General features: G+C 39.6%; 2 protein-coding genes across 7 annotated transcripts in view; one reads left to right on the top strand and one right to left on the bottom strand.

Moving 5' to 3' along the window:
- The first annotated feature begins 1,690 nt into the window (after positions 1-1,690).
- cdk20 (cyclin dependent kinase 20) lies at positions 1,691-20,931 on the top strand. 2 transcript variants are annotated; one of them, XM_057823779.1, is made up of 10 exons: positions 1,691-2,268; positions 4,650-4,755; positions 4,834-4,947; positions 5,125-5,313; positions 5,527-5,648; positions 5,746-5,808; positions 6,062-6,185; positions 6,473-6,628; positions 6,701-6,917; positions 13,763-20,931. In XM_057823779.1, the coding sequence occupies exons 2-9, from the start codon at positions 4,681-4,683 to the stop codon at positions 6,893-6,895; spliced, it is 1,038 nt and encodes a 345-aa protein (XP_057679762.1). In that variant the 5' UTR covers positions 1,691-2,268; positions 4,650-4,680; the 3' UTR covers positions 6,896-6,917; positions 13,763-20,931. The 2 variants fall into 2 exon arrangements, with proteins under 2 accessions (XP_057679762.1, XP_057679760.1); XM_057823777.1 differs by having other exon boundaries at positions 1,691-4,755.
- Positions 8,186-26,018, bottom strand: part of magixa (MAGI family member, X-linked a) — a 30,109-nt gene continuing 12,276 nt past the window's right edge. For 2 of the 5 annotated variants that reach the window (XM_057823735.1, XM_057823744.1), the window contains exons 9-21: positions 25,160-25,327; positions 24,666-24,835; positions 24,183-24,273; positions 23,778-23,922; positions 22,988-23,513; positions 22,777-22,840; positions 22,508-22,711; positions 22,115-22,372; positions 17,108-17,308; positions 16,958-17,022; positions 16,453-16,599; positions 14,393-14,531; positions 8,186-11,135 (exon numbers count right to left, since the gene is read on the bottom strand). In XM_057823735.1, coding sequence (XP_057679718.1) covers positions 10,576-11,135; positions 14,393-14,531; positions 16,453-16,599; positions 16,958-17,022; positions 17,108-17,308; positions 22,115-22,372; positions 22,508-22,711; positions 22,777-22,840; positions 22,988-23,513; positions 23,778-23,922; positions 24,183-24,273; positions 24,666-24,835; positions 25,160-25,327 — 2,738 coding nt within the window. In that variant the 3' untranslated portion in view covers positions 8,186-10,575. Of the gene's footprint in view, positions 13,951-14,392; positions 14,532-16,452; positions 16,600-16,957; positions 17,023-17,107; positions 17,309-22,114; positions 22,373-22,507; positions 22,712-22,776; positions 22,841-22,987; positions 23,514-23,777; positions 23,923-24,182; positions 24,274-24,665; positions 24,836-25,159; positions 25,328-26,018 lie in introns of all 5 variants that reach the window. The other 3 variants (XM_057823769.1, XM_057823751.1, XM_057823761.1) reach the window with 3 other exon arrangements.

The raw sequence follows: 26,018 nt of genomic DNA, 5'->3' as shown, positions 1-26,018 counted from the left end.
CTAAAATAGCTTGGAAAAAGCACATTTTGGGCATTATTTAAGAAAATTGTCTAAAATGGCATCAAAGTTTATTTTTAAAATGTACAAATATAATGTAAATACCACATTCATACAAAGGATTAACCTTTTATAAGAATTTTAAAGATTACATGCAAATATTCTATAATGACCGAAATGTTCAATTTGTCTTAAATTGTTTTGTTTTCAACTTCAGAAAACATATACAATACTGAGAATTGTTGATCTAGAACTTAAAAGAGTGAATGTCATCAATGGATGAGTCCTGATGTACCATTTTTCAAATTGTTGGTACTAATGGGGAAACAATAGGCTCCCTAAAAACAGCATTTCATAATTGACGACAAGTCTGTTTTTCAGCAGATGAAGAAAACGAACTACATAGATTTAAATATGTTGTCTTTATTTCCTGACACAGAAATTGAATTTCACAAGTCATATCATCATTTAAAAATGCTTATTGATATGTAACATGGAGAACAAGAATGAGCCATGAATAATTTTTTTTTTTTTTTTTTTTTTTTAATCTTAAATTACATTTCATTTTATCCTTTGAAATGGATTGGACCACAATAGCTTTTAGATAAGTTCATTAAATAAATTAAATAAATAAATTACTGTAATTGAAAATGAATGAATACATTTTATTCACCCAACTGGCTAACAAATTTTAATGAAGAATATTGATCAAACAAATGCACCATCGAGCTCTGTAATTAAACAGGGGAAATATACTTTTGTCATATTCTGTAAATGTCCTAAATGACAATATTTGGAATTTGGACCTTTGGTTTTGAGTAGATTTTAAATACTGGTCTTTTGCTCTACGATTATGTTTGTGGCGGAAAACACTCAGGTCCCTTGAAGTTCCGCTCTGAGACCCCCAATTTAACCAACTTTCAAAATTGTCTGATATGCTCGTGTGATACATCATTGGAAAGCTTAAAATCTCAATTTTCTGGGGGAAGAAAAATTTTGAACAGGAGGGCATTTAAAAAAAATAAAAAATAAATAAAATAAATAAATAAACAGCACAACCCTATCTGGAGGTGAGAGCACGTGAGAGCAGAATTACAGACGCCATGACTTTGACGAGATATTACCGCGTACTTACCTTGTTTCGATTAAAAAACTCCATGTAGCATGTATCACTGAGTTTCAAGACACAGCTGTGAATGGCCACAGCTGGATTTTGGGGGGATTTTATGGGTGAAACACAGACATCAAGGAGTGGTCGAGATTTTCTTATTGATATATTTACCTTTTTAAACGTCCCCCCCCCCCCCCCCCCCAATTTTTCATCGTTTAGATCAATTATTTATCATCTAACATATCGGAAAAAATGCGACAGAAACAAACAAAACAATTAAGCGATAGTTATGAGGTAAATATCCATGACTTTTTTACAGACACCTTTTTTTATCGTAACTTAATTTGTTTAAAAGTTTAAAATATGCGAATGAATAATTTTTTAAAGTCGTTTTTTTTTTTTTTTAACGAAATATTAGACATCATTCTAAGCTAAAAATGACATTTTGAATAATAAATATAATTAATTACCTTTGTTCTATGGCTGGGTTGAAACAAAAGCGGTTGCGCGACGTCTTTAAACGGGGGTTTTCAGGGTAAAACGGGCAAATAAAAAATAGTTCGGGGGCTTAAGGCGCCATGAATCTGCTATGGCAGCATATAGACATTGTTCTATCAAACACAATAGTTGTTTTGGCTTAAAATACAGCAATTTCTTTTTAAGAGGAGTGCAAGAGCAGAAACTGCTTTTTCAGTCTTGTCTGTTTTTTTCCGCCACATACTATTTATACAGTTTTGCGTCGCTTTTTCAGAGCTGTACATTAGAATTCATACTTGATGAAATAAGTCTTGGCCCCCTCTCAACCTCCTCTCCTTGGCCCTATAACTTATTGAAGCATACTTCCGTCCACTGGGTGGCGAAATAACAACAACAATACCGGTTGCGGGCGGGTATAACAACGAAGAACAAATGTTATCTGGAACATAAATGCGTCGTTAATTAAGTCTATTTGACATAATAATTCCATTCGTTATGAGCTGTTCCGACTGGTTGTCAGATGTTAGTTGCTGGAATGTGAGCAGAAACTAAATATGAGGAATTACGTAACCTTAGGCTTGGAACGACCATGATCAGAAGAGCTAGCTTAGAGGGCTAGTAGGTTACCGAGGCAACGACAGTCAATCAAGACGCGACGTCTGGAGCTTTTGGGTCAACAAAAGGTATTTTATTTAACTCTGTTAGATACCGTCGAGCCATTCTCTACTGTTTAATCAATATTTAGCGATTACCAATTAAGGTGGGCTTTATATATCACCTATCAGTAAAATGAATCTTTTGGAATATTACTCGGGCGCGTTGTTTAATACGTCATTGCCGTTGTCTAATGAATGTGCAGAATTAGAACGTAGATTCCACTTTCATTAAATGGCTTGATAAATCGATGGAATTTGGAATATGGAATTTTATTCCACATAATGTATTTAGAATTGTGGGTGGTTTAGAGTTTCTTTTGAAATGCAACTTTGCTGTGGCAAAATTACCTGCAAAATTGTCAAAATTATATCAGCAAGCTTTATTAGCTCGGAAATTGTGTCATGGGCTTAACTTTTCGCCGCATAAAGAAATAATTTGGAGCAATACAAATACTACTATTCGGTGCAAACGCTTTCCACTGAAGGTTGGATTTAAATTGGTATCATCTATATCTCAGATATGTTTGAAAGTAAGAGTAATATTTGTACATATGAAAACTTTATGAAGGAGAAATCTTCCTGCAAAATTTAAGGAATTCAATTCTGTTGTGAAGGCTATTCCTCAAGGTATACTTGAGTTAATGAAATGCCATCTTACATATAAAAAATAAAGTTCAAATGCCGTCTCTCACAATTGGAGGAATTGTTATTCTAGATAAAAAAAAAAAAGTTCAACCAAGCATATTAGAAATTTATCCCCGAGGAAAATAATTTTGGAATTTTCTTTTCGATGAGGTTAATTGCCGTAGAGCTTGGTTGTGCCCCTTTCAATTTTGCATTTCAAATAAAATTAAAGAATTCCAATTCAAACTACTTCACAATATCTATCCCTGCAATAGCATGATTGCCAAGTTCATGGCCACTGACGATAAATGCACTTTCAGTAAATCTGAAACAAAGACAATTGTACATCTTTTTTACTTCTGTACTGTGAAAACTGCATTTTGGAGAGATCTAGTGCATTTTTTTGGGTGAAAAAAACTGAACAATTGTATACATGTCATTGAACAAAGTGTGATAATTGTAGGCTTTGTAGTTCCAATCTGATCTTGCTGCTTGGTGAATTTTACTTGCACATGGTGAAAGTTCCAAGGTTCAAGCCATATTTTCGGCTATTTCTTTTGGAATTTAATTCTTATATAGATACACCTAAGCATACGAAGAACGAGTATTTGTACACTACAATATCTCAGGGATTTGTCTTTGATTGACTCTTTTTGTTGTGTATATGTACTTTCTTTTTGTTCTTTTTTTGATTTTATAAATATGACAATTGAAGTGCCTTATATTTTGAAAGAATTCTGCCATGCGTAATACAGTATGTACACGTAGTACAGTATGTACAATGTGCCTCTTTTATTTTTGTTTTTACATGTATGTTTTTGTGGTTGTTTGCATTGCAAAGGTTTGTATTTGTTGTGCTGGTGTATGTGTGTGATTGTTTGAATTAGTTAAAAAAAAAAAGAAAGAATTACAACATAGCTTGGGACCTTCTTAAGTATTGATTAAAAAAATGTTTTTGGAACAATTATTTCTCATTCTAAATATATTTCAGCTGTACTTTTGTCTCATTCCGAAAATATTTTAGGGATCAAAGCAATGTGTGCTGGGATTTAATTGGTTTTTTTTAATTGTCATTTTTTGTTTATTAATAGTGAGCATTGTCCACCACGTTTCAGAACAAATTGCGATAAATTAGGTTGTGTTGTGCTCAAGACAATGGCATTCAATTTCAAAACTTGACTGAGATCAGAACACATTGAAGCCAACAGTTTGATAAGGCATCTTTAAAAAAGTAATTAGTTACAATTACAAATTCTCTCAAAAATTAATTTAGTAACTCAGTTACTTCATTGTAAGAGTAACATTACTTTTGATGTTCCACACGTTATTTCATATGCATTCTATAACATCTTTCACATCAAAGATGTTTATATTAAAGGAATAAAAACACTATATAAAGTATTTTAGAACATTTGGTATTCATTTGGATCAAATATATTGGTCTGTTAAGAAAACACAAATGTAAACTAACCCTTAACCATTGCAAATCTCTGAAACTGCATGTTACGCCTACTGCACAATAAGCAGAACACTATCATTAAATATTCCGTAAAGTAGTAATATTAAATGTTGCAACTAATTCAAGTTTGAGAATGCTACCTTTGAAATTCCGTGGCCGGACACCATTATCACGGTCTTGTTATGTTTAGATTACTTACTACTGAAAAAAGTAACGCCGTTATACTTAAACACTTTTGTTTACAAGACTGGAAGCCACTTTCTTGAAAGTGACCTGTCACCTTGAAAATCTTCAACACTTATTTAATTTCCTTCTTGAATGTAAGTTGGTCCACAAAATAACGACCAGGTTACATCATGGAGCAGTACAGCATTCTGGGTCGCATTGGAGAAGGAGCTCATGGAATCGTGTTCAAGGCTAAACATGTGGAGGTGATATGAACAAAACACTTCGCATCGCTTTGTGGACTGGTTGAAATGCCAAAATAACAAAGTAATAATGTCAAGCAGACGGGCGAAACAGTGGCGCTGAAGAAGGTTGCTCTCAGGCGTTTGGAGGACGCCATTCCCAATCAAGCCCTGCGGGAGATCAAGGCCCTTCAGGAAATTGAGGACAATCAGCACGTGAGTCAACGCCAAATTTCAGACTTCAGTCCTCTCACAAGTCAAATATATTTGAATTCTAGAGTCGTCAGTGGCAGTCACCGAGTTAATGGCACACCTCAAATGCAAAGCAGTTACAACGACAACACCTAACAACGATGTGTTCATATGTCATAAACTCACATTGGAATTCCTCAGGTGGTGAGGCTGAAAGATGTCTTCCCACACGGCACCGGCTTTGTCCTGGTATTTGACTTCATGCTTTCCGACCTCTCAGAGGTCATCCGAGACTCCCGGCAGCCTCTGACCCCAGCACAGGTCAAAGGGTACATGCTAATGCTGCTGAAGGGCGTAGCCTTCCTGCATCAAAACAACATTATGCACAGGGTGAGCACTGTCTGTACTGTCAGTTTGTCCCAAAAATGCACAAGACACCTACTGGAATTGGACGATTTATGGTCTTTAAATAAACTCTTTGCTTTGTTACCATAATTAACTCATATGAATTGTTGAACTTGATTAATTGTCCAGCCGTAGTCTTCCTCTGTGGTCTGTTGTCTCATATGTCACCCACAATAATAATAACATGTCTTCCTCCAGGACCTGAAGCCTGCCAACCTCCTCATCAGCTCATCAGGGCACCTTAAAATCGCTGATTTCGGTCTTGCTCGCCTGCTCAGTCAGCGGGAAGAGCGTCTCTATAGCCATCAGGTGGCCACCAGGTGATACCCTTGCTGCTCTGGCGATTTCAGTTGCCATGTCCCCCTTTTTTGTTGTTGTTGTTTTTATACACAATTATACAATTTTGTGTGTATCCAGGTGGTATCGTGCTCCTGAGTTGCTGTACGGAGCCAGAAAATATGACGAAGGGGTCGACCTTTGGTAAGAATGGTTGGATTTACACTATCTGCTTCATGAGACTTGAATTAGATTTTTTTATATGTATTATTCACAACTCTCATATTTGATATGGCAGACCTTGATGAGGCCTCTTAGAAATGAAAAACAATATCTGATGGTAACCACAGTTTACTCTCAAGCTCTGATTGGCTGCATTAACTCAAGTCGCATGTATGATCGTACAACACTTTCACCTATGACTGAGTTTGTGGATGTTTGTTTTTGTGCGTTGCAGGGCAGTAGGTTGTATTTTTGGGGAGCTGCTGAACTCATCTCCTCTGTTTCCTGGCGAGAATGACATCGAGCAGCTGTGTTGTGTCCTCAGGGTGCTCGGCACGCCCACGTGTGACACCTGGCCTGTGAGACACATACAGTATATACACACACAATCCACAAACATACGCTATACACATACAAACAATACACATCGAAACACTAATCATACAAACAATACACAGATGCTTATGCTTACACATCCAAATAATTAGCACACACACATACAAACACACAAGAGGCACACACTAATTCCACACAGACGCACAAACCCCAAATCACACAAGACATAAAATACACATGATGCACCGACAGTAAACATTCACACCCTTTTAGCAAGAAGCGTATTTAGCATTTCATTCTGTAACGGCAGGAGATGGCAGAGTTGCCGGATTATAATAAAATCACCTTTAAGGAGAATCCTGCCATTCCATTGGAGGTGGTTGTCCCAGACTCCTCCCCCCACGGTATCAGCCTGCTCTACAAATTCCTGGTTTACTCTTCCAAGCGACGATGCCCCGCCCAGAAGGTGAGAGAGGAGTGGTTCTGGCCCCCTATATCACTTTCATAGATTAACTCCTTGAGTGATGGATCGCCGCAGGCTCTCCTCCATCCGTACTTCTTCTACCCGCCGCTTCCTGCCCACCACTCGGAACTGCCCATCCCTCAGAGGGGTGGCGGGCACCACTTCCACCCGCGACTGCAGGCGGCGCCTGGCGACTTCTCGGTGGATCTCCCCCTGAAGAACAGTGTGGTTCAGCCTTCACTGCTGCGTCGACACGCCTCCTGCCTGTGATTGGTGGATGACCTTTGTTAAGGTGAAAATGCACTGTAAATTTCAATTGAACCAATTTCAGTTGAATTTTCACATTTTAATTCAAAAACTAAAAACAAGTTATTGGTTAAAATCAAACATTTTAAGTAAACTGGACTTCACTGAAGTACTTTGAACTCAAAATTTTAAGTTTACAATACTGATAAAATGAGTTCCAATTGGCTATCAACCAGTTCAGGGTGTATCCCGCCTCCTACCCATAGTTAGATGGGATAGGATCCACCAACCCCGTGACACTTGTGATGATAGTGGTAAAGAAGATGAATGATTAAATAAAATGTGTTAGGACTACCCAAAATAACGAATCACTTTTGATGGGAAACTAAAAAAACAAGTTATCGGTTAAAATTCAATATTTTAAAGGGATAGACAAGACCGTGATCATGTGTATCCAGGCAGAAAAAAATCTTGTTTGAGAACGTGAAAAGACAGAATTAAAATTTTTCGATGTGAAATTGTAGGAAAAATGTAAATAAAGGCTAATGTTTCCCGGATGTAGGCGAAATAGCTGTTGTCTAACATTTTTAAGTGCCGGTACTATTTTAGCCGATCATATGTGAGTCTCAGATTCTCTTGGCTACTCACTGTAGTATGTGGGGCTATTGGAAAAGAACCTTTAATGGACTGAGAAAGTGAAGAAGGCTTCATCTGAGTTTCAGAAGGAGAAAGAAATCGACACATTGAACAGGTACAGAAATTATAGAGTGTGCCTATTTTCTTAGCTATTTGTTAACCTGTTTCAGCGTTTATCTGCTGCACCCACATGGCGTGACTGACGTTACGTTCGTTACACAGTGTCTGCGCTTGTAAGCAGTGTCATTTTTTGTTTTTAGCCATTATCAGAAGACTTGCATACTTGCATCCTTACGTAGTTGAAACTCAATATTTCAAGTAACTTGAACTGCTGCCAAGGTGTTAAAACTCAAAATTGTACAAAGGTTTACAATATTAACCTGGTAAAATGAGTTATGAATACTTAAAATAATAAGTTACTTAGAGAACTTATTTTTACGGTACTTAAAACCTAATTAAGCATGAATGACATTAGCATGCCGATTGTCAAACCTAAGTGTTAAATGTGACATTTTTGGGAAAAATTAGGTTGTCTAGAATGTCCTGTGCATATGCTGCATGTTAAAGTCCAATGGAAATCTCTATGAGTGCTCATTCTGAGTCAGATGTTTCTAGCATTACTATGTTCTTGGATTTAATGGTAACTTCCCCCCATATGACACCTCAAAAACATTCAAATACTTTCATAATAATGTTTAATAATTTTTTGAAACAGTCCATAAATTGGCATTAAAGACAGGAAGTGGACAACGGACTCCTGGGGTATGGGAGGGTTTCTGACAGGTAGTTTGCCAGCAACCTCGTTGCCTTCTTGCTGGGTGAAAGCTGAAGTAAAGGAGGCACTTTAGTTAGCACGCACAGCCGTGGGACATCAGAGCTTGCTTGTTGCTGTAGAACAGTGATTCTCAACTACTGTTTGCGGAAAATTATACTATTTCACTAAAATGTCCAAAATGTATTAGCTCCAAATAATGTATCTTTGTTTATCTATCCACACTTCTACTGGGTTCTCAACTTTTGAAAATTGTTTAGAGTAACAATGTATGCATGTAGGTGTAGTGTTTCCTTTAGGATATTTTTCTGCAGCAGTGCTCAAAATAAAATTGAATTAATACATTTTAAAATATTTCGAATGTATTTATTTTATAAATACATATGTAAATAAATATTGAGGTTTGTATAAAATACTGTAATTATAATTTATTTTAAAATGATATATTTATTGAACAGAAATATTAACATGTATGTAGACGGGGAAAATAAATGGCTCAGACACCCACCAATATCAGTGTAATTTTGAGCCCTGAGTCAGGAAAAAGCTAGTGATTGATAGTAATTAGTTTCATCTTGCCTTTGTCTTAAAAGCGAAATATTTCAACAAGTTCATCTTTGATTTGTAGCTAGCTGTAAATAGCATGCAGCTCTTAAAGTTAGCCTAACGCTATCAACAGTTTACTCAGATTAGCAACACTGACAAATTATACATAAATAAACTACCATTAGTTGTGTAATGTTAGTGGGTTATCAATATGTTGTGAACGTCTTTTTACTTTAATGGCGTGGAAATGAGACGTGCAGGGCATTTAAACTCAAAGCTTGCTAGCTAGCTATTATTCTCCTTAGACTATGGTGGGTAATGACAACAATCGTTGTTACTTGTCAGCCCTATGAGGCAATTCTATAAATGTCACATGGAATTCTATGGAGGGTGTCCTTTGAAATGGCTATATTCATTTTTAACTGATTTTCAAATGTCTTGAATGGCTAATCAAAAATAAGGCAGTCCAACAAAATATTGCGCAGCAAATGTAAATGGAACTTTTAAAATCTGGCGACTTAAACCCTTGATGCCTATTGTTGCGAATTTGCATCATAAATAAAATGTATTTATTATTATTTTTTAATCTTACTTTCTTAAATTTGGGTGTCAATTTTATTTTTACATTATGACAATGGCCACGGTATATTTGTAGAGGTGCAAGAAATGCAATGTGTGGTGTAGGGTGTGAGAGTTCTGCATCTAAGCAAATGATATAGCGACAGCAATTAAATGCTTTTTCACTAGATGGCAAAAGCTCTTTGTGTGTAACAGGATAAGTTGGGAACCCACACCAACAGGATATCAATTTCTGGATAAATTGGAATTAAAACATAATTCAGTACATATACATTTTGTGACAAGTGTCCAATGTAAACTATCCACTGCGGCACAATAAAAGTTGGGAAACACTGCTTAAGTAACAATCTGCTCATTGGGCTGTGTTGCCATAGCGAGGATAAGACTGACAGCCAGCAGAATTGTGTGTGTGCGTGTGTGTATGGCTTATCACAAGCAGGTGTTCATTACTAGTAAGCAATCACTCTCTATTACTCTATAATCATATCATGTCATGTAATTACACTAGAGTCCTTACACGCGCACACCCAGGCACACACACAAAAAAAAAACACACACCATAAACAAACACACAATCCATACCCCTCCTCCATAAATTCGACACAAAATCAATTATCTGCAGAAATACACACATACATACATATATACATACATACAATCCACATGCGTACACAAAATCAACAAACTCAAACATCCGCTCATCACACAAGAAATCCAACAATATACAATCATACAGATCTACACACACACGACACTCATAGAGAAAATACGCAAGGCCCACTCAAAAAAAAAAAACATTCGATCTACACACACGCACACACTGCTGTGTGTTTATATGGCTCATCAGAAATTCTAAAGGTATTTTCATTACGAGCAAGCAATTCATTTCTAATACCCTATAATCCTTATTTGAATAATTCACTAAGGTCCTTTCAGGTTAAAAAAATAAAAATGATTGACATGCTTTAATATCAGGACGTGTCATGTTTAAGAGTTCTGTTATTTGCAATTTTGCATACTTGTTTTGTTTGGCCACGCCTCTTTTGCACCTCCCCCTTCGACCACAAGCACTGTACTGTATGTTCACATGCAGGAAAGGCCGGTCTTTTAAAAATAAAAGCCCTTTTAAGATACCCTCCAAAATAGGCGTAACCTGCCAGTTAATGTTCAGTCAGAGCACTAGGCCACCTAAATGGCCCCGCCCACTAAGGCGACTGCCAATCAGAACCTGTGTCAGTCTCTGTGGGCTGGGCTCTAGCCAAGGTAGGCCCTGTACCGCTTCCTGCTTTGCTCCGGTTCGCCTTGAATCAGAAACCACGCTGGCGCCTGACTGGCTGGCGCCAGATTGGCTCTTTTCGGATTGGCTGTCAGATGGCCGCTCGTCACGGGGCATCAGGAAGGAGAATGCTGCTTGCTGAGAATCCTTAGCATCCTCCTCCCGCTCAGTTTTCTCCTCTCTCATCCTGCTCTCTTGTTCCTTTCTTCTTTTCCTCTCCTCTTCCCGCTGCTTCCTTCGCCTTCTCGCTTCCTCCTCCACAAGGTCCAGGTCCAAATCAGGAGACCCAACTCCTTCACCTCCTCCTCCTCTTCTTCTTCCTTGTCTTGGTCTCTGTTTGGCTCCCCCTACTCGCTTTCTCCTTTGGGGGCTGTGGGAGCTGGTCGTCACGGTGACCACATTAACCTCCTGCTCCTCCGTGTGCGAGGAGGATGAGGAGGATTCTTTCTCAGGGCCTGGGAAGAAAGAGGCAAAGATCAATCCACTAATTTATTTTTCACCAGTCAACACCTTAACATATTCGTGGCGAGAACGGGTATGATTTTTGTTCTTTTGCCATTCTCACGTTCTACTATAGTATATATGACTTTGAGCATGTATGGCTTCAATCCTTATTAGGGAACTCATTTAACTCTTTAGCTGTCATTGACAGTGCTACACGTCCAATCCATTTTCCATCCAGCGAGATGCTGGCAGTGAATGATTGCTGCCAGTCCTTAGTGGCATTTAAACATAAGAAATCACAATCATTCTTCACAGTTTCTATCATTGTCAATAGCAGGCAAAGAGTTTAAATAGGAAATTTACTAACCGACAGATAATTATTGGTGGCCATGACCAGAGTGTATTACTGTTTTTATTATTTGATTTTGTTAATTATCTAACTTATTTAAAAAACTGAATAGAAAAATAAAAAGTATTCATAATTTTAAAAATACGTAATAATAAATGGCTACGTTCACATGATCAAAATTTCCTGAATCCGTTCACCATTCGGAGTAAAATTATTATTAGATGCACAGTTTTCATGGATAGAAAAAAATATTAGTACGTGCATGCAGGACATTCATGCATCAGAACTTCAGTCGGAACAAATTATTTTGACATGCACAGATTGATGCTGCTTTCATGTGGTGTTGCAATTATGGTAAATATGGGTTGGAGGCTAAATTTTTTTAAAGAAGATTTATCATCACTTTGCACATTTTTTGACGCCATAATAATAACATAGTGTACACATCATTAAAACAATATATTTTTTAACCAAGTGTTCGTGACAATGTTCAGTTACAAACAAAAACTTAACATTTGCATTTTAATACATTCTCTTCTTACTGCAGTTGAATTATTAGTAGAGGCGTGCGAAATTTCCGATTCTTAGATTATTCGCGATTCGGCCGTGGAAGATTCGAGAACGATTCACAAACTTTCAAATTCCGATGATTGAATTATACCAGGTAAAGCGGAAGTAAAACACAGTCAGCGCGGTCTTTGGGACGCAATGAGGAACGGACCGAGAGTAAATATTATATTCAACTCATGCCGCTAGATAAAAAAAACAATTATACCTGACTGCGGCCGACAGCCGCTACAAACAACGCCCGGTTGCTAGTTGCTACAAACAAACGGCTACAGTAGATATCATATACTGTATATGTAGAACTAGATGCAAAATGACAGACGACGGCGGTGTTAGAACATGTATTATTGAACAGAGATGCGAAATGACAGACTTGCCAGCGTTAGTAAACAGCCGCCATCTTAAAGCAGTAGACTTCTCTAGAAGGCTCTGTTGTAGCGAATCTAATTAACTTTTTATCTAAAATACTCCTAAATCAGCGAAATCTTGTCTTGAATCTATCTTTAAATGATGAAACAGTTTTAAAACTTTGACATGTCAAAAGTAGAAGGGAAATTATGGAATAAATTTGACATGTCAAAAGTAGAAGGGAAATTATGGAATAACGGGAGCAACTTTAACAACTGTAACGGTTGATTCACAACAATAAATTAACTGAATGTAGTTTAAAGCTGCTGATACAGAATGGGGACAGGAGTAATTTATTTACTGTTATTTTTGTATATTTGTATACTGTTATATGTTAACTTGATACTGAAATACCAGTTTGGTTTAGCCTGAGAGGATTTTTGAACAATTTTAGAATTAATGTACAAAACATAAAAAAAATAAAAATTAAAAAAAAAAGGAGGGGGGTGCATCAATAATCGTTTTATAATCAATTTGGAGCCTCTGAATCGTAATCGTAATCGAATCGTTAGGTGCCCAAAGATTCCCAGCTCTAATTATTAGGTCTAAAAAATTTTCCAAGCAACAAAGCAAAATGAAGTCCATGTCTGTCTTTTTGCTACGACAGCATAAGCACATGAACAGAACGTACTCGTAATTACCAATGTGGTAAGATTCATCTTTCCCACAGCAAGTGAAGGCAACATGACCAAATGTACAGTACCGGAAAAAGTAGTAGAAGAGGAAGAACTCCTACTGACTTTCGTATCAATAAAACATCATTCTGTCCATTCAGCCGTTAAACGTTAGCATTGTTTTTTGTATTTTTCCTGGTTTTCCACCATCAAGTCTTTTAAAATGATCTTTTAATACCTCCAGCAGTGTGTTCTTCTCTGTTACAGACAAGTTTACTCTTGCGCAAGTTGCGCCTACCCTGTCTTCCGGTTGATCATGTGCGCTGAATTTTCAATCTGCATAAACCACCCCTCCTGTTCAGAATAGAATCTTGATCGGGATGGGCTGAATCGGATTGGAATATTCTGAATAGGCTGTGTACATGAAGCATTTTTTTCCGGTCATGCTTTTAATCCGAATAAAAGTGTCCCTATAAACGTTCCCATTCAGACCTTAAATCCACAAATGCCAAGTCCTGGCTGAAAGAATGACATTGCTGTCAGCGAGAGTATACTGGCTTTTAACTTGCCAACCCATTTAAAAAAAAGAAAAAAATCCTGAAAGGAAAAAAGCTAAACGTGTTTAGAATGTCATTTTCATTTGCTTTTACTGTGAGGTGAAAAAAAAATCAATTTAAATGTCTATATTTTCATTTGACAGAAATTATTTGGAATCCACAATGACACACTGATGTCATGAGCAATCATGATGAAGAATGAGTCAGGTGGAGGAGGAAGAGATGACCCTTATGGTTACCGACCGCGAGTTTTCCGTGCGTCCGATGACGTAGAAGCACGGCTCGCCCTGCTTGGAGTTTGTCATGCACAGAGACAGGCTGGACAGCTCCACTAAGTAGGAGGAAGAAGAGAAAGAAAGGCAGGGAAAATAAGGTAGTATAAGTTGAAGGAGCGTCCTGATTGGTTGGGAAAAGTGAACTTCCCTGGGCTACATGCTTGCCAATTGTCCAATAATTGAAAGAATAGACTTCTTTGACAAAGAAAAATAGTTGGGTTCAACTTTTGCTGTTTTTAATTCACCCGCAGTAGAACATTGGATGGATTTTATCAAAATCTGCCATTTCTCCCAGGAACCAAGTTAACTTATAAATTTAATTTAAAATATTACAGCTTTGCTCTTATAAAGGTTGGTTAGAAATGAAAAAAGAAATAAGAAAAGAAAAAAAACAACAATGCAAAGCCTCCCTTAAGAATGGAGGTGGTAGTTCAAAGTAGAAAGGAAGGAGAAGCATGTGAAAGAAATGTGACCACATGCTGAAGTGGCCATCATTACCGTAATCGGGGACGTAGCCGTTTCCTTTCTTCAGGACGAGATGAATCCGATGGCCTCCTCTTCGGATCTGTTCCACGGCCTGACTGTGCGTCATTCCTGCTGTGCTGTCCCCGTTTATCTCCACAAGCTGGTCCGAAACCTGAGGGCGAGCAAAAAGAAGCTGCTGTGTGGGTGGCGGCTTAAATCATTCACTGCAGATGTCTAATCCATTTTGACTGAGAGGAATGGGAGCCCATTAGGGAAAGAAAATAGTGGAGAAAGTTAGGTTACAGATTTGGTTAGGAGTGGTTATTTGTGTATTAGCTCAGTGGTACGGATATCGCCAGTGTCACACAAAAGATTAAATTAATTATTCAATGCATTTATCATGTACAGTTATTTAAACTACAAAAGATTCACATGGAATGGTTTAGTACGGTTTGGTTTTAAATATTTATAAACAACCAAGTGCAATCCTGAAGTATGTTTTCCTGAAATGAAAGTACAATGTTATGCCTAATAATAAAAATGACGACAACAACAACAAAAATCTCATTTTTTCTGGTCATTTTGGCCTACTAAACGAACATATTTTAGCTCATTGCCTGCCATTGATGATGACAGATGTCCAATTTATTTGAACTGGGAGCACTAGCAGTGAATGGTCATGTTTCAATGCCATTGGTGGTGCTAGAGGTCCAATCCATTTTGAGTGGGAGGGTTACCAGCGATAATTGACTGCTCAGTCAAAATGGATTGGACTTTTAGTGCTGCTAATGTTGGCCCTGATGGAGCCAAGTATTATTTCAGGTGGTACTTGCTTTAAAATGTTTGAGAACCATTGGCCTAGATCAAGGGTCGGGCACCAATGGCTCGCGAGCCAGATCTGGCTCTTTTGACGGCTACATCTGGCTCGCAAATCTTTAACTATTAAGAAAATAATAATTATAAAATTTTGTTATACTCCTTTGAAACGGCGACAGTCACCGGTCATACGCTGGTCTTGTCCAGTAATGAGCAGACGTGATTTTTGCGCTGTATGTTAACTTTTTAAATGCTCTGACAACACTTCCGTACTTCACACTAGATATCATCAAACAGCAACCTAGATGTGCTACGTTAGATCCCCCCCCCCCAAGTCCCATGCCATTGGCTGCGTGAGCCCAGGGTAATCATGGGACACGTAGTCCATATACTACAACCACCGACTAGAACGCCGGTTCGCAGTAATTTCAGTGGGAAAGTGGCAAACATGCATGTCATTGTGTCTATCTATTTATCTATCAATCGCATAGGCAATGCAGATGAGGCACAGACACTGTTCAAGTGGGGTTGCCGTATTTTGCTGAAAATAGCGGCCTACGTGCGCGAGTGCGTGAGATCAGGAAGTAAACTTTCGTTTTCAGTTTCGTTTACCACGTTGTCATCTAATTTTAGAAACGCTTTTGAGAAGATGGCAAAAAAAAAAAAAAAAAGACGAGCAGTATCGTACTTTTCAGCAGGACATAAGGACATAAATGCGGCACCGTTTCTTCTCTCGCTTTGGATGAGTCAACAGACGTAAGCTATTTATTGCAGTTCAGCGCGATTGGAAGGTTTTGACTATGAAAGGGACAACACGAGGGGAGGATTTATTCAAGTCCTTCACTGAGTTCGGTAAAGAAAAAAATCCAACAATGGATAAACTTGTTTCGGTGTGCACTGATGGTGCTCCGTGCATAAGTTTCTCAACGCCTGCATGAAGCTTAAGCCAAGTATCAACCAGACTACAAAGCCATCTGCAAAACCATGCAGCACCAGAAGTCGCATTAATGGGAGGAAATACTCATCATTGATTAGCAACAGCATGCAACTATGTTATAAAAAGAATTCAGAGACTTATGGTACTTGAAATTACACAAAATGCACACATTACTTGTATTTTTTTGTTTTAAACCTACTGTATGGCTCTCACGGAATTACATTCAAAAATATGTGGTGTTCATGGCTCTCTCAGCCAAAAAGGTTCCCAACCCCTGGCCTAGATGTAAGGTTGACAGTTATCGTGACATGTTAATGTAAGTTTTTGTGTGTGGACGTACCTGCATCTTGTTGCTGCACTGTGCTGGTCCACCATCCATCAGTCCCAGCACATAGAGTCCCATATTGTACTCACTGCCCCCTCTTAAAGAGAAACCGAAGCCTGTTGGGCCTCGCTCCAGATCCACTCTGTAGAACCTGGACTCATTCTGATGCACACAAACAACAGTGCAACCACTTTGACTAATACTGAGACCATCGGTTTGTGAATGAATGGTTCGACTGCTACAATAGCTTTTGTTTTATTTAATCTCAGAAGCAGCTTTTGGTGAACAAAAAGGATTTTGAAAGGAATTTGGCTCCCAAGTACCAAGTCTGGTGCAACTAAGTCCATTTGTGTATAATCTAAAGGTCAGATTTTTTTACAGACGAAATCATCAACTTTTCAACTGAAAAAAACTTTCTGCACAAAAGCTCAATATCTATGGAACTGTCCTTCCCATTAATCAATTTCTTGGTGCGTAGCTTTTTGTGATTAAAGGATCAATTATTCTGATAGCGTGATACCTTAGCTCTCCCTCTGCATCCCTTCGTGAAGTGCTTGTCGATTTCCACATCGGCTCCTTCTGACGCTGTGTTGGACAACAAAAATTTTGGATTCTACTTTGTCATCAAATGTGGAATTTAGATGTTACAGAATTTTGGTGCACATCTCACGTGCTCGCGGTGTCACACTCAGCTTCAGCGTGTTCCCCGCTCTCCTCAGGATCTGGGCAAGGTCTCGGTGGTGCAGGGAGGCAACACGCCGTCCCTCCACGGCGTCCAGCTGGTCTCCGGGCTGGATAAGGCCACTGCGGGCCGCTGGGCTGCCGCGCCGCACCGTCACAAAGCGATGGGACATCATGGACTGGGACGGAGCTGGGGATGTGGGGAGGAAATGCACCGTTTTTAAAAACAATTATCTCATTGGCTGCCATTGACAGCGATGGACGTCCAATCCATTTTGACTGGGAGGGTTGGCAGCGATCAGTCACTGCAAGTTCAAGCACAGTTTAAAAAAAAAAAAAAGTCATTATCATGTAGCCTATAAACGAAACACATGAAAAAAAAATATTTAAAATAAATATAAACAAGCCCTGCAATTGGCTGGCAACCAGTTCAGGGTGTCCCCTGCCTACTGCCCCGAGTTGGCTGGGATAGGCTCCAGCACCTCCGCGACCCTCGTGAGGACAAGCGGCATGGAAAATGAATGAATGAAAATATAAACAAATATACATAAAGCATGAGAGGAATACATAAAAATAATATGAGATATAATAAGATTTAAATAAAAACAAAAATAATACAGCTAAAAATCAGCTAAAATTAAAAATCCCTCAAATTGGATACTTCATCCAGTAAAAGGTCAAAAGTTCATGTCGCAGTCTCCCCTGGAGGTGTGGGTTCGAATCCCACTTCTGACAGTGTAATTTAATCGGAAACTGTCAATAGCTACCTTTACAAGGCGCCACAGTGAGGCATTTGCATGCTTCCTTCACATCCCAAAAACATGCTTAGTGGGCTCTCCAAATTGTCCATAGCTATAAGTGTGTGCGTTAACGTTACTTTGTCTCTTTGTGCCCTGTGATTGGCTGGTAAACGATTTAGGGTGTTATCCGCCTACTGCCTATAATTACATCCAACATCCCTGCCGCCCAAGTGCGGATAAGCAGCTTGGAAAATGAATGAATGAAATGACAACTGTCATCTTATTTATATCTACAAAATTTTAATTTTTACTGTTAATTCTCTATACTAGCCTCAATTTTTAAAAAGTTTTTGAATTTTAATTTTCTTTGTTTTTTAATTATTATTTATTTTCACATGTATACAGTGGGGAGAACAAGTATTTGATACACTGCCAATGGGAAAACCCATTGGCGGTGTATCAAATACTTGATCTTCCCACTGTATGTATTCCCCAAATGCTTTTTTATGTATATTTGTTAACTCATTCACTGCCAGCCCATGTTAATATATAGTATTCATGTCTCATGTCTCATTCATGACTCGTGGTAGTTAGTAAAAGAAGAATTTCAGGCATATTAACAACTTCACTAATTCATTTTCGGCATGGCAGATATGAGTTCAATGTAAATTAGGGCATCAAGGGGTTATTAATATTTTTTTCCCCTCCAAATATATTGAAAGCCTGACCAACAGGGTTTATGTGTGATGTGAAAAGAAGATAAATACCTTATGAAAATATAAAAGATAAAAACGATATATCAATTTTTTTCTCACTTGATTTAAATATAATCACGTTATTCAGGACCAAGTCATATCAAAACGTGTTAAGCTCTTAGCAGCCTAATGTATAATTGAAAAAGCAGCAATTAGGAACACTGAATTATTCACACAAGCTTCAAATGTGTCACGGAGGCAGGAGAACCATTTTGAATGTCCTTATATCGTCTGCTTGTTCTCATCATCACGTCGAATGTAAATTGGAGGGAATATGCAATGTGTTTTAATGAAACATTGGTCTTTGTTTTTCAAGTGTTTGTGGGCACAGAGAGGCGATAAGCAAAGCATTTGACGTCATGGCGTTGAGCAAACACGAAAGCCGGAGACCTGACGCGATCTGGACTGACAGCACCACTCCACACGGAACAACTCACTAAAGCTAAAAATAGGGCAAAAACATCTCAAATTCTGCACCAATTGTCCAAAGCCAAAACAGCAAGTGTGTGGTGCAAAGTTAGGATGAAACAGTTTCTCTTTACGTTCAAATGATTATGCTAGCTAGAGGCTGCCAGCAGTTTTCAGCTGAGGATGTTTGGTCCTGATAAAAGATGCAAAAAGTCAATAAATAAAAGATTAACTCTTCGTCTTTATCAGCATTCTGGAATGTTTGAACCTCTTGGTGCTTGTGACCCACTTGAATAGTTGGCACGCAGACACACAGAAGCACACTGACACCGTGGTGCGTTATGTTGCACAATTCTAGAATTTAATGATAAAACCTTAACAAAGTAAGAAAATTGAGCGAGTCTTTAAAAAGTAAATCATGTTATGATGATGTGACTGTTGTACAGTGCGTGTGTGTTTTGCATGTCGATGACTCACTGCCAGTTAAAGTTAAAGCAGTGGTGGGCAAACATTTCAGCTCAAGGGCCAAATTGATTTTTATAACAGACAGATGAGCCCGGTCAAGTGCAAAAAAGTATGTAAAAGTCTTTTCTTACTGTCCGTGCCAATGTCGAGAAAACTTGAGGTCCAATGACGACATTCGCTGCAAGACCACCCAGTTCAAATGGATTGGCCATCTATGTCGTCAATGGTGGCCAGTGAGTTAATAGAAAAATCATCCTGTTTGCTTCATATTGTATTATTGATAATCAATTATATCATAATCCAGTTGTTGTTGTTGTTGTTGTTTTTAACAAATACATTTCTCAAATGGATATATAACATTGGCTATTGGTACTACGAATACAGTCTTATCGATTTTACTGTTTGCAATGAATACAGTAATTAAATGAGTACTAAATCAACAGATTTTAGGGGAATAAATCCTAAATGAATGCAACAAATATTACAGGACTCATGATATTGTACATACAGTGAAACATGTTTATCACGGGAATACTTTGTCTCAGACTCATCCACAAAAAGGGAAAATTCACATTTTGCAATAGACGATGACAGATGTCCAATCTATTTGAACTGGGAGCACTAGCAATTTTACTATTTCCTTTTAAGCTGTATCTCAAACATAAAAATGTATTAAAACAATTTACTCATAATGCAAACAGGAAAAATATTGAAATCACAAAATTATAGAAATGCTTAGAATACACTGATGAATGTGGTCAAATTGTGTTTGTATAAAAAAATGCAACAAACATTCAACATGTTGGGGAATTACTGTAAGTAAATATATTGTAAAAAGCCATAAAACATTTGCTGTATACTGCAGATTTCTGCAAAAAAAAAAAACAAGCAGATACGTGCCATAAAAAGTCTGCGATGTAGCCATGTGCAATAGCTGTACAATGCTATAGTGAGAGAATTCTGTACTCAGTAACCTGTATGTTGCAAGTGGTTTTGCCTTCCCCAGGTAAAGGGATATTCCTATGAATTGAGGTCAGCCATTAATTGAAAAGTAATACTCTGCCCTAAAACATCATTGCATCACTCGCCAGAGTTCTTCATCACACAATTAGAAAGTCCTCATCAGGACACATCAATAGAGTTAGGTTGAATCCAAAGAAGAAATGCAAATGCCACACAGCAAAGCCCAAGTTCAAATCATAAACCTCAGAAGTGAGAGGCAGAAACCTTGATACCTTCTGATGCTGTTTTAAGCATGTTCTGTTGAACTCATAAGCAGCATGAAGAAAAATACTGATGCACGCCATTACAGTCACTTACATTTTGAGTCCTTGACCATCTTAAGAACAGACTGCAGTCGCTCCAACATCTTGAACCAGAACCTTTTTAGGTGTGTGTGCGTGCGTGTTGAGTCCCGGACAGCAGGCAAGCATTTCAGCTGAGGGGAAACCACTCGCCGTGGGGGCTGAGCTTGCACTGGTGGGAGGGACTGACACACAGTTTGTGTGTGGGTGCGTGTGTGTATGTGCAAGAATCTGTGAATACACGCCCCCCGAAACTAAGGCCAACCTCAGTGCAAACCACCTGACTCTCACAGACACACTCACCGTTTGAGTCCCCAAAAAACAACTCTCTGAACAAAAGGTCATTGTTTACCTTACCTGGAGAGAAACAACGGCATATGAAGTGGGATAGCTGCATAAAAAAGGACCCTAAAGCACATGTCATGATAACGACATAAAGGTAATAACGATAAAAGGTGATGTGTGACGGCAACATAGCGCCACAGAATGAAATTCAGTGCAACTATGAGGTGACGAGTGTGATAGAGTAACAATTATCAATAATGACAGGACCAGTGGAATCTTGAGGCAGTCCATGCAATTATGAGGTTCCAAAGTATGATAACGAAAAAACAGTTTGATAACCACATAACAAATCTGATCGGTAAACAAGATTAGGCTAACAAGCAGATAAACCACACGTCCCTAAAGTTTGCCATCAAAATGTAATAAGTAGAAATACAGGGTAATTAATTTTGGCGGTGCGCCCTGAAGGCGAGCCCCAAAAATATTAAGCTAGTATAGAAGTCTCTTGAATTATTATTAGAATTTTGTATATGGCCGAGCCCTTGACTAAAGACGCCTGAAGTTACCCGCAAATCTCCCCTTCATGAGGGATAGGCATTAAGCAATGCAGGAATAGCCGTACGAAACCCACATATGATGAATTTCCCCTGACCCAAAAGCCATTTTACATGGACAACTATATTCACCAGGGGACTACAAAAGTTTTTTTTTATATTGATCATCAAAAATAAGCCACTTCCACCTCAGGTACATCGATACTATTAGCTCACATACTAGCTAGTACATAAGGATGCAACATCATCATACGGGCCAAAAAAAAAAAAAAGGAGACGTAATAACACTTTAACAAAATCGTTAAACTCACCTTTTTGGATTTAACTGAAATCTTGGCTCTATTTTTAACTTGACAAATCTAATAACTTGAGGCATTTGTAAATCAAAGTACTGCTGCAGTAACAGTGTTACTCCAAAATAGGCTTTTGGCAAATTTGATCAGAATTTATTTTCTAAATTAGACAAAAAATTGGGAGCAACCTACCTCCACGGTTGACTTCTTGGGATGCGATGACAAATCCGAAGCCTTCGCCGGGCCGCCTCGACAGCTCCACCTCTACCTTCTTCCCTTCCCTGGTTTCCTTGGCGACGGCCCCCCTGACTGATCCCCCGACACTCTCCTCCACACCTTGTAGGTCACGCGGCTCCAAGGTTAAGGTTACGGGAACAGAGTCCAGGAAGCTAGTGCTCTGGATGAGGCCTGAGGTGGGGGGCCCATTGGGAGTTTGGCTGGGAGGGGTCCCTGGAAAACAAGGAAACACAGAGTCCAAACAATCATGGATGAATAAAATCTGACTGATGAATAAACCTGAATTAATTGGCCAAATAGATGACCGCTCAAGTCCAAAGTCAATGTCATAGCCATGGAGGCTGTTACCTGCTACTGGGCGGTGCCCCTCAAGTGGGGCTTCCATCGCCAAACCAGCCTGACAGAGTGGGGGCACGTCACCCACCAAGGCACGCAAAGACGGGGAAGGCAAATCGGTAGAAGTGGAGGGGTGGGACGCGGCCCTTGTGAGACCATGCGGAGAGGGGAGGGGCTTGTATAAATTAGGCGTGACCAAAGGTGCGGAGACGGGAGCTGAGGGTGGAAGACAAAAAAGTGAAATCGCGTTTCAATCATCGTTAAAGTGATGAGCAAGTTACCTCGCCTGTGCACCAGCAGAACCACATTCCCCTGTTTTGAGTGATCCTGCAGAATCTTCTGGACCTGAGGAATGGAACATAGGCCCCATTAGTAATGCCGCCCGTAAGAAAGTGACAGCATGAGGGGAATCATTTTCCATTTATGTATGTATTACAATAAAGCCAGTTGGTTTATTTTTACATCTGCAGTGCAAAGCGGAAGTGTTCTGACCTGAGAGAAGTTGAAGTTCTGCACATCAGCACCGTTGATCTTGACCACAGCGTCCCCCGGCTGCAGGGAGGGGCACTGCCTGCGGTCCCAGACCCGCCTAACTACGGCTAGTTGACCTCCCGGTCCTCCTGCAGTTATGCTGAAACCCAGACCGCCGCCTTCACAGCGCTCCAGGGCTACCGGCACCAGCTCGCCAGCAGAAAAGGACCCTGTACCCAAAGGGAGTGCCAAGCCTGTGTTTCCGAGGGGTGTTTGAGGGGGCACTTGGTGATTGGCTGGGCATCCGTTGAAGCCGCAAGGTGGGATCTCCCGGGGTGGCGTTGGGGGCAGGCAGGTCTGCGGCATCGGAGGACGCTGCACAGGGCCGCCAGGGGGCGAAGACTCACACAGTTTGGATGAGGATGCGATGGGGAAGGTAGACGTAGACAGGTCACTCTCTGAGGACTTTGAACTCTGATGGTGGAGGAGGGAAGAGGACGAGGAGCGGGTAGGGAGGGTGCTACTGTTGTATCCAATCACAGAAGACCTGTGCAGAAGGAGCGGGTTGACAGCGCTTTCGAGAACAATGGTCCCCAACCTCTTATAGACTTAAATTAGAGGTGTCCAAACAGCGAACCAGGGGACATTTTGTGCATCAGTGAATATACAGGACAATGTCGTCATGAATTGAACTATTAATACTTATGGGGCATTTTTGGCGTTGTTGTGCTGCATAATTTTCCTGAATGCCTTGGCTCAATGAAAGTTGGGATGAACTACTTGAGGCGACAATGCTAACACATTAGCTCACCTCCGAGTGCTCCCGTCAGAGTTGCTGTGATTGGATGACATCCTCTCCGAGGTAGGTGGGGGGTGGGCCATGGACATTTCAGAGGAAGTGGGAGTTGGCGCACCTATTATGCCATTGGTCAATGGCTCTACTGAATAGGATGGTCCTGAAATGAAATCCAAGAAATACAACTTTTTCTTCCTCTTGTTTAAATTTCCGCCACCTTTTTTACAAAAAGAAAGTGAATGAAAAGACATCGCTGGATCATCACCAAGACCACCAAAGTCAACAGGGAATAGCACTGAACTTTTGAACAGTTATTTTTGTTGGGACATTCTCCATAAAAAAATGCCCCTAATTCCACATCTCTAAAAAGGTGTTTGAATTCAAAAGGACGAATAAAAAGTGTGTTTATTGTCTGCTGACCTGACCCGCCGCTGTTGGCATCCTGCACATGGCTGTAGGTTAGCGGTCCACGCTGGTGGTTAGCTGGAGGAGTCTGTGGCTGATGGGTGGACTTTAGTTACACAGGTTTACATGGTAACGATGCAACAAATTACAATAATGGATTGATAAATTTGACAGCAATGTAACAAGGGGATGGTAACAAATGGCGATAAAAATATAACAAATCAGGATATTGAGGCAACATGAAGATAATAAAATGGGATAAACACCAGAATGTATGGTGACAGTGTTGGAAAAAGTATCAAAATGAAATAATATTGTTTTTTTTATCTTATGTTTCTACCTGTGTGTTTGAACTCATAAATGTTTTTTTAAGTAAAGTTTTAAGTAACCAGGATCATAAAACCAAGTTACCATAGATGAATTTTCAATAAGTGTTGAACTAGAAGAAGTGTGGCATAATTAGAGAGAAAAGTCAAGATAAAAGACACAAAATGGTACCGTGTCTAATGAGTGTTTGGGACAGCCGTCTGGGTTGTAGAGCATCGGGTACCCTCGTCTCAGAACCACGTCCACGCTCTGGCCCATTGGAACTGACTTGAGCATCTCCACGACCTCTTTGTGTGAGCGGCCCAGTACACACGTGTCATTGATGTACACCAGGATGTCAGCTATGGAATATGGATTTGTAGATGGGCAAGGTTAGAAAAGATCGAAAGAAGTTTACCTCTTAAGATTGCCGTACATATTAGGTCTGCCCTGAAATTTCACCCAAAGAGAAAATATCTCGTCAGAAGTGTAGGTAAATGTGGATGAGTGCGTATTTTGTGTGGGTGTGTGTATGGATTAGCAGGTCATGAGAATTAAACATAATCCTCTCTATTCAAATCTCTCGCTTTAGAACAAGTAAAAGCTTTCAGTCACATGATAGTCACTATGATTGACAGCTCCGATGATGTTTCGGGTGTGTGGTCTGAGTGACGGAAGGACGTTACCTTGGTGGAGGGTGGGCGGGCCTCCAGGCGTGACACTGTACACCTGCAGGAACTCCCGTGCTCGACTTCCTCCAACAATATTGAAGCCGAAGCCTCGCGGGCCTTTGGAGAGACGGGTGTGTACCGAAAAACCTTGCAGCTGACTTGGCTGATCGGTGAACTCTGGAACTGAGAGCATGAACGTTGAAGTTTATGTTTATTAGCACCCCCATTAGTCTTCACCTCACAAGTGTATCAATTGTAAAGTGCCAAGTTCACAAGCAAAATAGCAACAAAACAAGTGGCACAACAATTTTTATCTTTGGAACAACTGTCAAATAAAGCCCCTTTCACAAACATATCCCGGTAAATTCCCGTGTAAGGTGACACGGGATTTACTCGCATCATTGCTTTCACGCATGTAGAGATATCCCGGGAATGACGCGGTTGGACACTTTCACAGACTTGTCCTGTGCTGCCCACTGGCGCTCTCTGTGCGGGGAGGGCTGCTGGTGCAATTTTATACCCTGGACATTACTGTATGTCATTTTTGGTCGGTATCGGCTTTCACAATGTTGGTCAAATCGTGTTTTGTTACAGAGCCGGTTGTGGGAGCATTCCCGACGTCTTAACTGCAACCAATTCAAGCTCGTGAAGACTGTATTTAAGCCCTGGCGATGCAAGAGAAGGGTGCCAAGATATTAATTTACTGGGCGCCATTTGACACCTCTGCCGCTCTCGTTTTGAAATCCTCTACGTTGTGCTGGTATTTGAGTGTCCTTGTTTTGTTGTCTTATCGGCTCTCTGCCTACCGCTTAGGTTAGTAATATTGATCCACGTCGACCTACTATCACGGACCCATTGTGTTATTCCTCCTTTT

The sequence above is a fragment of the Corythoichthys intestinalis genome, chromosome 2, assembly GCF_030265065.1.
Source record: "Corythoichthys intestinalis isolate RoL2023-P3 chromosome 2, ASM3026506v1, whole genome shotgun sequence".
Taxonomy (NCBI): Eukaryota; Metazoa; Chordata; class Actinopteri; order Syngnathiformes; family Syngnathidae; genus Corythoichthys; species Corythoichthys intestinalis.
Note: the sequence above shows the minus strand (reverse complement) of the source record. Positions and strands in the feature narration are given on the sequence as shown.

Excerpts from the sequence above, each read along its gene's own strand:
- cdk20 (XM_057823779.1), top strand. The coding sequence starts at position 4,681 with ATGGAGCAGTACAGCATTCTGGGTCGCATTGGAGAAGGAGCTCATGGA. Across the intron at positions 5,809-6,061 it reads GACGAAGGGGTCGACCTTTG|GGCAGTAGGTTGTATTTTTG; the intron begins GTAAGAATGGTT and ends TGTGCGTTGCAG. Across the intron at positions 6,629-6,700 it reads GACGATGCCCCGCCCAGAAG|GCTCTCCTCCATCCGTACTT; the intron begins GTGAGAGAGGAG and ends GGATCGCCGCAG.